This window comes from Eptesicus fuscus, chromosome 22 (assembly GCF_027574615.1).
Source record: "Eptesicus fuscus isolate TK198812 chromosome 22, DD_ASM_mEF_20220401, whole genome shotgun sequence".
NCBI lineage: Eukaryota > Metazoa > Chordata > Mammalia > Chiroptera > Vespertilionidae > Eptesicus > Eptesicus fuscus.
Window position 1 is genome coordinate 6,903,669 of NC_072494.1, and position 15,068 is coordinate 6,918,736.

Consider the following 15,068-nt stretch of genomic DNA (forward strand, 5'->3'; position numbering starts at 1 on the left):
TAACGTTAAGATTGACTTTTGTCAAGGAAGCTACAGGCCCAGGATGTGACTGCCCACCACGACCTGCCGTTAGTTATGCCCAGACCATCCTGCGTGGTTACCTTTGGTGTCTGAGTCTGTAAGGCCCACCATGTGCCTCCCCTGAACTTGTCAGGTTTAACCTGTGGCCCCTTTTTCGTGCAGGCAGTTACCAAGCTCTATGACTGACTGTGGTTTTGGATGCCACTTAGATCTTTAGTGACATTGAAACTTTGGGATTTGTTACTTATGGCAGTCGAGGCAAGAAGTCCTGGGCATGTTTTGATACTAGACCCATTGTTGAGATGTCCTAGACCCTGGATCACATTCTGTATCCCGTGGTGCGGCGTTTCTGGAAATTTCACAGAGCGTTCTGGGTATCCCTCTACCAGAAGATCAGCGTGCACCCTCTTGGTACAATGCCACTACTTAAGATTATTCCTTTTTTTTTTTTTTCAAATCGCTTATGGCTTCTTTTTCTCCTGCTCACTAAATATCAGTTTCCCACAAGGTTCTTTGTTTCATTTTCTCTTCATACCTAATCCCTTCGAGAACTTTCCTACTTTTTAGCCTTAAACTAGACTTAAGCTTCTAAAGTGATAATGATATTTTCATTTGTCTAAAACACCTGTACCTAAAAGGTGCACATACGTATTTCCTACCCTCAGCCCCAGATCCTCTCTCATCCCCACCCCGCCACCGAAAGCCAAATAACCAGCTGATTCTTCTTCCCCACCCCTGTAGACAGTAGTACCACTGGTCTCTATTGATTACTTTTTTCCTCTGCTCCTTCACCCTCCTCTCTAAGCCCAAAGTACTTTCTCTCGACTCTTCCTTTTAAATAGAAATTACTTAAAGATTTGGCTGTCTTTCATGTTTCCATTTTTACCAGCCTGCTCTAGGCCCTCACCACTTCAAACCTTTGAAGTCTCCATACTAATTGTTATTTGTTTATTTACTTTATTTTTTTTAAATCCTCACCCAAGGACATGCTTTTATTGATTTTAAAGAAAGAGGAAGGGAGAGAGAGAGAGAAACATCAATGTGAGAGTGAAACATTGATCGGTTGCCCCCCATGCATGCCCTGATCAGGAATCCAACCTGTGACCTTTCATCGTACAGGCGATACTCCAATCAGCGGAGCCATACTAATTTTTAAATGTTCTCACTCCTATCTCTATTCTGATTAGTATATATCTATCCTATTAATCTTGAAAATACACGTCATTATTTCCTTACACTGCTTAAAAAACAATAATTACGTTATCTCTAATACGCTTTGAGTCACACGCACGTACTTCAGGGATTAAATTCAAAGTCCTTTGAGAATAGTCATCACCAAAGCACGTACCGTTCCTCCTTATCACCTCAGTTCATCTGTCACGCTGCTAAGACCATCTATTGTCCTCTGAAAGTCACCTTTTCATTGCTGTTGACCCCCACGTGGAATACTGTCTGTAGAGAATCCTTTTCTACTGGTGAGAAGTTTTATCTTTTATTTTAGCTTAAACAGGAACCCTGTGTTTGTCTGAACCTCCCAAGTAAATAATCAGCCTCTCTTTGCCTTAGTTTCACTTTCTGTAAAAATAGGTCTAATTAAGAGTCCTTACCTTCTGGGGTTGTTGTGAGGATTAAATGAGTTGATACAGGAAACGTGAAGACATGCTTAAAGTTTTTCGTATATAGTAAGTGCTCAATAAACGTTACCTGTCAGCATTAAATAAAAAAATCTAGTTTAAGACCCACGATGTGAATACTCATTTGCTCGCTCTTGGGGTATGCCTTTGGAGCTCCGTTTTCGTGTATTTGAAATGATTCGATCATTTATAAGATTTGTCCCATGATACTCCTGAAGGCAGTGAGATAAAAAAGGCCGTGAGCTTTGAAGTCACCACGCTGTAAGGTAGCAGGAAGCACCATCAATAAGAACTAAAACTGAAAGCAAACCCCTGCTTTTCTGGTCCTGGTTGGAAAGTCTATTACCAGTTTGACTTTTTTATTTTTTTAATTTATTGATGTAAATAATGGCTGACAAAACTTTTGTCTCCCTCCCCTCCTCCCCCCAGGGAAAGACCAGCCACAAAGAGCTATAAAGCAAGATAAATTATCCTCTCCAAATAAAAGAAAGCCAGAGTCCATGAGCGGCCAGCGGTCATCCAGGAAACGATGCGGGGACTCGCGCGCGGAGTCCCCCGTGGGCTTCGGGCACGTGAGCACGCCAGGGTGTGTGTTAAACAAATTGTTCCAGCTGCCCACGCCGCCGCTGTCCCGACACCAGCTCAAGCGGCTGGAAGAGCACCGATACCAGAGCGCCGGCCGGTCCCTGCTGGAGCCCCTCATGCAGCGGTACTGGGAGTGGCTCGTGGGAAGAGTCCCCTCGTGGATTGCCCCGAATCTCATCACCATCATCGGGCTGTCCATAAACATCTGCACGACAGTTTTATTAGTCTTCTACTGCCCTACCGCTACAGAGCAGGTAAGGAATTTCTTCACGCCAGTGACGCACATCGGTTACATACCAGAAACACTGTCATTGGATTTCTAGGTAAAGATCAGATACCCTGACAACGTTTGTCAGCTGTTTTCAAATATCCTGTCACCTAAGATAGTTTAATAAAGCTCGCTACTGCAACCTACCTCATGCACGATGGGTACGAGAAACCATACGGAGAGGGTGGACTCTGATTCCGGTAGGTAAATTAACGTTAGTGGGGGTGAACACGTAAAACGTTCCTTTTAGAATCAGTAAATCTCAGTTCTTTACAAAAGAGTTTTCTTTCTTTTTTGGGGGGGGTGAGGGAGATGGCTGAATAAAGCCTTAGCAAAGTTTAAAATAATCAGAGAGAGCAGGCTGTGGTGGTGAGGTGGCATGCTGTAAATCAGTCACATCCGAAGTGTTGTCCTCTTCCTTCCAGAGCGATTGTTGAATATCGCTCTTCTCTCCCGTAAACGCATGTGGCTGATAGACCTCAGATATCTCTGTGATTCTAAAAGGCGAGAGAAGTGTAAGAAAAAGTCACTGTAATGTTTCTCCTGCTCGGTGTCCCGCCGTGGCTGCCATTCAGAAAGGAAGCATGGAACTGCTTAGGGACGCCCTCCCGGGGCCTCGGCAGATGCAGTGTCTACCGCTGCTTCCTCTGTTTCCCTCCGAACTCACTACATAAAACCGAAACTGAAACTAGGGCCCTTCATCTGAATGGGTCAACTGTTTACTTCGTTGGTTTTAAAAATTTCCTTGTCAGAAAGTGAACTGCGGTAGTTAGGCAGAGGAAAGAATCAAAACACTTGTTGCGCCCATATTAATCAGAATGGTTGGTCACATGGAACCCAGAAAATAGAAGGTGATTCTCAACTCAAGGTGTTAAAAGTGACCCTGAACCATGTGTCATAATGGCCACACATTTCTTGTATGTTTTAAGCTTAAAGTAACAATTTTCTAAGTAGTCATGTCATATGATTTGTCATCATCTATCCCTTTCGGTTTTCATCAACTCATAGTTGATTTTTTTCCCAGAGCTCATTTCCCCCTCATCCTTGAACAACTAGTTTAATTCCTCTTTGACGACACAAATCCAGTCCATACAGATTGTATGGACATATTTCTGTTTTTTCCTCATTTTCTTAACTATCTTACTTTACATCAGGCAGGAAACTTCAAAAACAGAAACCAGTCTAACTTTACATAAGATGGAAGACAGTTTTCCAGGGCAGGACTGAAGGCTCACGTAGAACAAGGCAGGATGCATAGGGTTACTCCGGTGTGACCCACTCGGTAGGGGCAGAGCCACGGCCAGTTCCAGGAACCAGCTGACAGTAGGAGGGGATTTCCCGGAAGCCACCTCTGTTCTGGCCCGGGGCCATCTGGACCTGGCCAGCAGGCCCTGCAATGGTCAGGAGGCAGGGACCTGTCATGAACTAGTCTCCTCCTCCACAAATATGTCCTGGGATTCTTTTAAAAAAAAATATATATATATATATATAATTATATATTATTGATTTCAGAGAGGAAGGGAGAGGGAGAGACAGATAGAAACATCCATGATGAGAGAGAATCATTGATCGGCTGCCTCCTGCACACCCCACACTGGAGATCAAGCCTAAAACCTGTGCATGTGCCCTGACCTGGAATCGCACCATCACCTCCTGGTTCATAGCTTGACGCTCAACCACTGAGCCACACTGGCCTGGCTGTCCTTGGATTCTTTATTACCTGTCCTTTGAGCTGTTTTACAAGTAGCTTACTTGAGGACCTAACAGCTACTTCCGGAGGAATTGGGTGCAGATTTCCCACATCTTTAGAGATACAGAAGAACAGCAGGGAAATGGGTCGATTCCAGTAGAAGCCTTCCAGTTGTACTGAGTTTGTATGTTTTTTGTTTTTGTTTTATATTTCAGAGAGGAAAGTTAGAGGGAGAGAGAGATCGAAACATCAATGATGCGAGAGAATCATTGATCAACTGCCTCCTGCACACCCCTACTGGGGATGGAACCCGTAACCCGGGCGTGTGCCCTTGACCGAAATCGAACCTGGGACTCTTCCGTTGCAGGCCGATATTCTATCCACTAAGCCAAATGGGCTAGGGCTGGGATGGACTTGTTTAAGCCAGTCTTTCCCACATGAGTTTAGCATGGAAATGTGTGTTTTTTCCATGTCATACCTGTAAACATCTTGAAAGATACAATTTGGGAAACACAGGATTACATTATTCACTCATTGACTCTTTTGAGTCTAAGTGTTAGAAAGAATCTTGTAGAAATTACTGAGTCTTATGGATCATGGGATTTCTGGAATGTCCCTGGGACGTGTTATCCAGTTTCTGTCTGAGCACCGGTACTAATTAAGGAATTTAATTCTTTCACAGTTCGGATTGTTTCGGAATGTTTTTCATGATGTAGCACCTGGATCTTCTCTCCCAGAGCGGAACCAGTAGTGCTTCTCTGGAAAATGAAGATAAAACATATTAGCCAACCACAGTCACGAGTGTGTCTTAACAGTCTCGCTTTTCTTGTGTTATTGCGCAGGCACCTCTGTGGGCATATATTGCCTGTGCGTGTGGCCTTTTCATCTACCAGTCTTTGGATGCCATAGACGGGAAGCAGGCGAGAAGAACCAATAGTAGTACTCCTTTGGGAGAACTTTTTGATCATGGTTGTGATTCACTATCAACAGGTACTATTGATTTTTTTAAATGTTAATGATTAATAGTGACAAAGGGGATGTGACAAACAGTGTTAGAATGAATAGGAGGTTTATGGTGGTATAATGGTTATTAGAATGGTGATTTCATGTAAGTTTCAGTATTTCCCAAAAACTGTAGAACTGGCTAATGTTTGTTCATTATTAGCTGTATTGGGAAATTTAGAAATTATATTAGTTTCCACTAAAGTTCTTTTTAACCGGAAGTATTATTGTTTTGGCACCAGTTATTTTTCAAAATCTTATGGCATTGTTGTCATCAAAAAAATCTCATAAATTATAGATGTGAATACAATAGTGGGAGACTAGGAAATTCCTAGTCTTTATAGTTAGATGGATATTTTGTAGACATTTAAAATTATATCGTAGATTTGGGTTACAACTATGAGCAAAGGACTAGAAAAACACACTAATGTGCTAGCGATAGTTGAGTTACTATAGTTAGATTATAGGTGATATGTCTCTATTTGTACTGTGTGTAAAATAATATCTCAGTATCATTTTAGAGGGCAAAACGAGATTTAGGAACTAAAGGACAGCTTCTAACTAGTCTTCCCCCGCCACCACCACCACTCACACACTTATTTTTAATTAGTTCTTTAGTTGGTTTCTTGTCATTTGGCATAGCAATGAAAAGATTTTAAAAGAAAAACAAAACCCTCAATAGTTTCACCTCGTGGACTCAGATTTGCAGATGTGGGTGCACATTAAAGCTACTGTTTCTGTGTATCCTGACAGCAGAACGATAAGGTCCTGTTTCATTTTAAGTGATAGTCATTTTTGCTCCATAGTTTGAGTTCGAAACTTTTATAGGGAAGTCCATAACGATATCTGCTAAATAAGAAAAGATGGCTATCCATCTGAAGCAAGTAAGTCCCTTTGTGAATTATTTTTCCTTTTATTTTTTAAAAATATATTTTTATTGATTTTCAGAGAGAAAGGGAAAGGGAGAGAGAGAGAGAGAGAAACCTCAATGATGAGAGAGAATCATTAATCGGCTGCCTCCTGCACACCTCACACTAGGGATTGAGCCCGCAACCTGGGCATGTGCCCTGACCACACTGACCAGGAATGGAACTGTGACCTGGTTCATAGGTCGACGCTCAACAGCTGAGTCATACCGGCCAGGCTAGTTTTTCTTTCTTTTTGACTCTGCCTTATCTTTTGTTTTTTTTACTGCTCGTTAGTACACTATCATTAAGTTGGGAGAATACGCAAAAAAAAAAAAGCTAACGTATTTTAGTTGCTTTCATAAACTTAGGATTCACTAAGTGGTGTAGAGCAGCGGTCACCATCCTGTAGAGAAAGAAAAGATTGAAATTACAGGGTAGCCCTAGCTGGTTTGGCCAGTGGATAGAGCGCTGGCCTGCGGACTGAAGGGTCCCGGGTCCGATTCTGGTCAAGAGCACATGCCCAGGTTGCTGGCTCCATCCCCAGTGGAGGGCGTGCAGGAGGCAGCCGATCAATGATTCTCTCTCATCATTGATGTTTCTATATCTCTCTCTCTTTCCCTTTTTCTCTGAAATCAATAGAAATATTTTTTTTAAAAAGAAATTACAGGGTAAACTATAATGTAAAAGATTATATTCTTTCTTGTTTATCATTGGTAACAGATTGTACATTTACAGCATGTCTGTCTTTTGTCTCCTCTAAAATCATTTCAGCTCAATGTGGGGCTTTTTTTGTGTATGTGTGTGATTTTAATCCTCACTCGAGGATATTTTCCCATTGATTTTTAGAGAGAATGGAAGAGAGAGGGAAAGACAGAGAGAAATATTGATGAGAGAAACACATCGATTGGTTGCCTCCTGCACTCGCCTCAACCAGACAGAGCCCAGGCCGGGGAGGAGCCTGCAATGGAGGTACGTGCCCTTTCGGTCCACAGGCCAACGCTCTATCCACTGAGCCACACCGGCTAGGGCAGCTCACTGTTTTTTTATTCAGATTGTTCAAGTGTTCATTGTGATCTTTCTTTTTCAGTGTTTGTGGTTCTTGGAACTTGCATTGCGGTGCAGCTGGGGACAAATCCCGATTGGATGTTCTTTTGTTGTTTTGCTGGGACGTTCATGTTCTATTGTGCGCACTGGCAAACATATGTTTCTGGAACATTGCGATTTGGAATGTAAGTAGCACTGGATGGTTATTTTATTTTATCTTTCAAGCAACAAGAATGTTGCTTATGCTTATAGGTATTTGAATATTAGGTATTGGTCATATTACAAAATTTAGTAAATGAAAGAAGTTGAGAACCCTCATTATTCTAGCTGTTACCTAAGGGTCTCCATTATGTGTCCTTCTATCACAGTATTTTTGTTTTTTGATTTTTTTAAAATTGATTTCAGAGAGGAAGGAAGAAGGAGAGAGAGAGAGAGAAATATCAATGATGTGAGAGAATCATTGATCGGCTGCCTCCTGCACGCCCCCTGCTGGGGATCGAGCCTGCAATCCAAGCATGTGCCCTGACCAGAATTGAACTGTGACCTCCTGGTTCATTGGTTAACGCTCAACCACTGAGCCACACCAGCCGGGCCTGTGTTTTATTTTGATCTATGAAAATTCATTTTCAGGAAAGAAAAAGATACTTAATAAGAGCAAAGAGCAACTCTAATTTCTAAATATCATAGCTTAATAAGGTTTTATTCTTTTCACGTTGTTTTATTTATGAATCTATAAAAATATAAGCTCTTGGTAATTTGATTGACATGAGCACACCACATAGGTTATTACTGCTAACAAAATGCCTAAGAATTTAAAAAATAAAATACAAAAACTCCCTTCAAACTTCAAAGTGAATAGTTCAGCGTAGTGATCCATAAATATTAATGAGTAAACCAGTCTCGGAATGAGGTTAAGGGTGGAATTGACCAACTGGTGTTTAATTAAGTATCACAGATCCTATTTATACTGCTCAAGTTAGTCTTTTACTTTTTTCGTGGTATAAGATTAAAAGAGAAAGAACTTGAACAAAGACTCAGAATACAGCATGAAATGTCAAAATAAAAATCTGGTGGTAAATGATGGGAGAACATCTTAACCTAGTCTCTAATTAAGATGAGTCATTGATGGAGTTTTGAATTTTAGATCCATAATGAATTTAGTTGTTGACGTTTTGAAAAATACAGAGCGCATAGAAAGTCAGGTGTTCCCTACAAGTTTAGTTGAGATGACTTTTGCTAAACTTATTTAAATATAATCTAAGGTGTTCTTAACTTATGACAGTAACTAAATAATTATTAACATTTTGGATATTAGCTAAGAGACATGTCTCAATAATTTCAAAATAAAGGGGTTTAGAGAACATGTTTAAGGCCCATTTTAAAATGTTATCCTTATTATAAGAGATAGTAGTGGATGTGAGTGTCCAATTGAAGACTATATGCATTCATCAGCAGTTTAAAAATGATCAGTGCTCAGAAAATATTTAAAATTTCTGATATTATTTTTAAAAATACTGTTTGAAAATATTATGTACCTATTTTTTTTTTTTCTCAGACTCTACGATCACTTGGTTTGCCCTAATTAAGTGATGGTACTGTTTTCACATAGTTTGTGTTTCATTGGTATGATCTCAGTTAACTTTCAGGCCCTTATTTTGAAAAGGTATCTATCACCTAGCCCTAATCTGTTCTCTTTCCCTTTAAGTAAAGCAGCATCAACCATGTGCTGTGAGCACTGAAGGAAGGAGAGCAAAAGCCATGGAAGCAGGGGAGGTGTCTGTGGGCATGATTTGCTATTACAGCTTTCTGTTTGCCAGTCTTAGGGTTTTCCTGGTGGCGTATTCCTTTGACGAAATACGTACTTGGAGAACTGCGGGCAGTGCCATGTCATTAGCATATCAGATGCCTGTGGACAAGTGGCAGGAGATAGGGCTGGAGAAGACCCAGGAAATCCAGAGCCTTTGTCCTGTCAAGAAATGTGAGCTTTGGTCCTGGATCTGGGGGGACCTTTGCAGGGCCTAACGCAGGATCAGTCTGACAGCATTTTGATGAGCAGACTGGAGTGGGCTGTGACGGAAGGAAGGAGACCCCTTAGGAGGCATCAGCACAGTGAATGTGAGGAATGAACCAGCACAAAGACAGTGCTGTGGAAGAGGAAGGGGGAAGGTGGAGATTTAAGAGGTAGAAACTGTAGGGTATCTGTCTGGATATGGAGAGAGAGGGAGCGGAGACTGGCATGGCTCCCAGATCACCTTCCCAGGTGGGTGGATGGAAGGTAGAGAGAGGCACTTCAGGAAAAGGAGCCTTTTGAGAGAGGGAGAGGAAGGGAGGTAAAGAGAGAGAGAGAGACATTGATTTGTTGTTCCACTCAATTACGCATTCATTGATGGATTCTTGTATGTGCCCTGACCAGGGATCGAACCCCAAACTGTGGCATGGGGATGACACTCCAACCAACTGAGCTACCCAGCCAGGCCAGAGGAGCCTGTTGAAGGGAGAGTTCTATCTAGGAGACGTAGATGGGGAATTTTAGACGTCAGATAGGGTAAGAATGGCAGAAAACATAGACAGCAAGCCTGGAAAGAAGCCCATGAAATTGAACAGCCGGAGTAGGAGGAGGCATTCCGGAATGGATTTTGAAAGAGAACAATGCTAAATGCTGCCAAGACTCAAAATGAGGACAGAAGCGTGTACATTGGATTTGGCAGTGTGAGGCCGTCACAGTGGTTTCTCTGTAGTGGTGGGTAGGAGCCAGATTGTGGGGATGACAAGTGAAAGGAATACATAAGCACACAGCGGAGGTTACGTACAGAATGGGTGGCTGTGGCGGGAAGCAGCCAGAGGGAACGTGGGCTCAAAGGAGGGAGGGTTTTATATTTTGTAAAAGTTAGTTCCCATTAGTTTTTAATGGGAAAGGTCCCAGCACACACAGGACGTCAGCCGACTAGAGGGGAGTGTAGGGTAAAGACAGGAGCGACTGGCACTGCCTTACAACGGTGTGAAAAATCACAGTGAGACACTGAGGCCACTTTGAGTTCAACATCTCGATTTAAATTAAATAGTATTATAAGGGATTGGTTTTGATTTGGGAAAATTGTATACTATTTTCTGAAATCCTGCATTCACAATAAGGCAACACTGAATTGATATTTTTAAATTAAAAGTAAGTTACCACATTCATAGAAATATGCTGCAAATGCTTTACATTTAAGAAGATATTTATCCAAATGCCAGTGTATATGGAGTAATAAAGATACTTTTAAAGAAGTTCTAAAAATGCCATTTTGGAGTTCACATGTTTTGCGAGAGCAAGTAGAAGAGGAACGTGTCTAATGAAGTCCAGTCTGTGTCGGGGAGGAGAAGCCCAACGTTTATTCTGTTTAATTAGGAAAGAGCAAGGTCAACTCTCAAATGTGGTTTAAATAAAGGAATTTTTTAAAATCCCTTTTTCGCCCTGACTGGTTTGGCTCCGTGGATAGAGCGTTGGCCTGTGGACTGAAGGGTCCCAGGTTCGATTCCGGTTCCCAGCAGGGGGTGTGCAGGAGGCAGCTGATCGATGTTTCTCTCTCATCGATGTTTCTAACTCTCTATCCCTCTCCCTTCCTCTCTGTAAAAAATTAATAAAATGTATATTTTTTAAAATCCCTTTTTCTTACGCAGAGGAAAGTGGAAGCAGCCTTAGGCCCCTTAGGAATTTTATTTTTAAATACTTCTGTTTCAATCATTTTATTTTGATGTTTACACACATGCGTGAAAAAAAATCACGAGGATTTTTTATATATATCATAAATTCAGGTTGCTGTACCTTTAATAATCTTATAAAACAATATGTTTGCTAAATAAGAAATTTGTTTTTCTTAGTCTCCTAATGTTACTATTTTTAGTTCCTATTAAATGTGCTCTTAGTATCTTGAATAAAAAGGTCCAGTAATTTAATTCATCCATTACTAACTAATTTCCATTCAGAGTGAGGTATTGTGAGTGGGCCGGTGTGAGCCGTACCGGCCAGCACTTTACTCTGGTCACAGGTAAAAGCTGCCTTGTGCAGGGAGCAGTAGCCACCGTATCCCTACCCAGGGCCCTGTCCTGACGGTGCTTCTGGTCTGAGCAAGTAGAGCTGGGATGAGTACTGCTCATCGGACCCTTCCATGCCCAGCTGAGCCCGTCAGGATCGTTATTCTAAGCCTGGATATGAAAGGCTGGGGAGGGAAACATGCCAGGGCAACCCTATTAAAAAAAATTTTTTTTTAATCTATTTTTATTGATTTCAGAGAGGAAGGAAGAGGGAGAGATAGAAACATCAATGATGAGAGAGAATCATTGATCAGCTGCAACCCGGGCATGTGCCCTTGACTGGAATTGAACCTGGGACCCTTTAGTCCGCAGGCCATTTGCGTATTTATAACATCATTTGCTCAGTATTATTCATTTAATATAAATTTATGTTGCTATAAAAAAAGCTCCTAGATTTATTGAATTTCTGTTCCCGCCTGCGGTTCCCTTGGCAAGGCCAGACCAGATGATTCTGCGGGCCTTACGTGGCCCGAGGGCCGGGCGTTCCCCACCCCTGCTCTAAAGAATAAATAGTTGAAAACCTCTTAGTCGTTAAAAACTGTTGCCTATGAACATCTGATCCACTCCCTGTGCATTGGAAATGAGGAAACTTCCTGTCCAATGCCTTGATAGGATCTGGATCTGTAAATGTTTAAGATTTATCACGTGGATTATTGCACACCAAAGATTTCCCTTTAGTTTCGGTTTTCCTGTGTATTTTTTCTCAGCAATGATTCATTCATTTGGACTCTGCCCATTAAAAAAAAAAATCATAAATAATATCCTAAAACAACTATGTGAACGTAAAGCCTGCGGGCAGTTCGGACGCCGGGTCAGCAGGCGAAGTGTGGGCCTCGGTCGTTAGCTCTCCTCGGTTCTTAGGTTTGATTGTGTCCGTTTTATTGGAGCCTGTTCTAAACCACTAGCTTTTTTCTTTTTTTTTTTTAATTTAAATTCCTATTGTTTAAAGTATTACATGAGTCTCCTTTTTCCCCCCATTGACCTCTCCCCGGCCACTCCCACCCCCAAACTAGCATTTTTTTTCTTGTCACCAAAATTTTTTCAGCGATTGAATTGGATGTTTTATTTACTTTGGCCACTAATAAACGTTTCCAGTGTCGTAGAGAGTGACAGCTGGCGTGGAATTAAGGGGAGAGAAAGAGGAGAGGATGAGATTCTGGACTAGAGATGATCAGGAAGCAGAACAATGAAAAGGCCACTTTGATTTTTGCTCTGACCAATTCCTAAAGGTCACCCTTCCCCTCTCGCCCTTGGCCCTTCATGTGTTGATGTTACTGAGAGCAGAGGTAGGGGCGAGGTGAGTATGGGGTAGTGAAGGGATGCGAGATATCCGTGGTTTCCCAAACACACAGATGTCTGACATTGGGGCTCCCGGGAAGCATTTATCCACAGGCCTGTCCGCACAGGTCCTGGCACTCACGGTACCTTCCTCCCAGACGGTGTGATTATTTGCCAAGCAGTCGTCACCATTCCTAGGTCATTGAGAGCTGACTTGAATTTTTAGTTCTAGTGTTTCCAGCTGCCCATTTACAAGTCATTTATTCAGTGTTATGGTTTTAATTTTTATACTTTGATACTACTTGGATTTGGGTAAGAAACGTCCGTGTATGCATAGGACAGCAATAGAATTGTGTAAATCATATCGTTGAATCTTTAGATGTCTTTATAAGGAGAATGCTACATTTTAAACCTCGCTTTGTTACCTGTTTTAGTAGGGCTCTTTAGCAGAAGCTCTGAAGTAAAGCTATTTTGAAATGTTTGTTTCCTTATGCATAGATTCGATGTTACAGAGTCCCAGATCATAATTATAATATGCCAGCTTCTCACAGGAACCCTGGGACCTTGGTTCTGGAACTCCACGGTAACTGCTAGAATATTCATGCTGTCCAATGAACAAATGGCGTGAACTCAATGAAGACAGCACCTTTGTCATGCACAGAGTAATTAAAAAACAAAAAATCAAAAGTCTGGTGGTATTTCACAGGCAAACAGGTTATTAGAAAACGGATAATTTTAATATATAATAGGGCAATAAAAATCCACCCTATTAAACAAATTTTTTTAAAAATAATATTTTGATGATCTGATGCTAAAAACAATTCTCCCATTTACCTATTGTAACCACTATCATTTTTGCTCTTCATAATATTTTTAAAAACAAATACCTTTCCACCATGAAATAGAATTCTTTGGGTATTTATATTTTGAAAACAATAAAGCAAGCAGAGTTTTCCTTAGCTAAGTCGAGAGAACTTTTTATAGCGACGTAGAGAAGATTCCGTTTACTCTCTTCACTTACTTAGCGTATCACTTCAGCTCTGCAGTACTAGTGCTTCTGCTTCTCTGTGCAGTGACTTTGTGTTTTTAAAATTAATGCTACAAGCTGTTCTCGCTTCTATTATGTTTACTGTTTCCCTCTCTTGTGCTTTTAAAACTGAGTATCTTTAGCTTTCCTGTTACTGTGGTCATCCTTTGACTACTTTCTTTTTCAGGTGTGTGCTTTTGAATATCAAATACATATTTCTGTAGTTAATGCTAAGAGTGAGTAACGTATCTTTTTCTTCATATGTTAGAAGTCTAATTTTGACTTTTTGAAGTTTCCCACTAGAATAGGCCAGAATCCTTCACACTTTAGAATGAAAGAGTTTATAAGAAAATAGAGCTTAGATTCTGTTTATTTTGTAAATCTAGTTATTCAGTGGCAGTAACGATGACTTTGGGGACAAGTCAATAGTGAGAGATATTCTACAACTTTTCTTTTTTTTTCTTTTTTCTTTTCATCAAATAAATTTGGCATGTGGAGAATACCGAGTACTATAGGCATGTTTCAAGAACAAAACTAAAGCCATTTCCAATTGACTTCACAATATATTTTCATAATTTGTGGAATTCCCTTCTGGGGCAGAATAATGTGCCTCGTTCAGGATGTCACCCTTCAGCACTCCCTTCCTGGTCGCCTCTCTTTGGTACTTTCTCCAAAGATCTGAGGCTTTATGCTCACTACAGTTGTCTAGATTTAAAATTTTTCATAGCTCATCTGTTACTATTAATTACATTCACCAAAGGTCACTGTCACCACTATTCCTAATGAAATTAATAGTCAAGATATTGACTATATTGTTTCCTTTCACTGTGTTTATCTGTGGTAACTAAGGGCCCTATATTTAGAGGTCCCTCCTATTAAAATGTTTGTGGAAACTAATGCATTTTCATTTTAACATGGAAGATGCTTTTCCTCCACATACACTGCCTTCCCTTTCACCAGTGGCTGCGAACCTGCAGATGTTTTCTTTTGCTTTTGGTATTTGCCACTTTAACGGATTTGCTCATTTAAATGAAATTGTCAGATGTACTTTTTTTTCTTACAGAGTTCAGGGGGAAAATAAGCTTCACAACGAGTAGTTATTTCTAATTTGTTTCCAAATTAATTTCATTTATTAGCATCGAAACTTCCTATGTCGGGTTGTGCTATTGCCTGTCGGGTTGTGCCATTTTAGAGAAAATTGTGTTAGAAGACGAGAAGCATCGTCCTGAAACGTATAAACATCTCAGTGATAGCAAGTTAAACACCTGTGACAGACGTTTGTTGATCATAGTCTAAGATTTAGAGGAGTTTGGTCAGCATTGCGTAGGAACAGCACTTACTGTCTCTGTCACGGGCTCTTGGAAGTCCTTTAGCCTGTCTGACTAAATTTCTCATCTGTAGGATGGTGGTAATAGGTCCTGCCTCCAAGCATGATTTTGACGATTAAGAGTAAAATAATAATAATAATGTGTTAACTATAGTGACTGGCATATAAGTGGTCATTACCATTATTATTAATTTTCAGACCTGTGTTAGT

General features: G+C 40.8%; 1 protein-coding gene across 4 annotated transcripts in view; it reads left to right on the forward strand.

Moving 5' to 3' along the window:
* CEPT1 (choline/ethanolamine phosphotransferase 1) overlaps window positions 1–15,068 on the forward strand; it is a 33,005-nt gene that overhangs the window by 5,997 nt on the left and 11,940 nt on the right. For 2 of the 4 annotated variants that reach the window (XM_028154043.2, XM_054712298.1), the window contains exons 2-4: window positions 2,085–2,494; window positions 5,041–5,188; window positions 7,196–7,337. In XM_028154043.2, coding sequence (XP_028009844.2) covers window positions 2,156–2,494; window positions 5,041–5,188; window positions 7,196–7,337 — 629 coding nt within the window. In that variant the 5' untranslated portion in view covers window positions 2,085–2,155. Of the gene's footprint in view, window positions 1–1,428; window positions 1,497–2,084; window positions 2,495–5,040; window positions 5,189–7,195; window positions 7,338–13,002; window positions 13,088–15,068 lie in introns of those variants that run through there. The other 2 variants (XM_054712299.1, XM_054712300.1) reach the window with 2 other exon arrangements.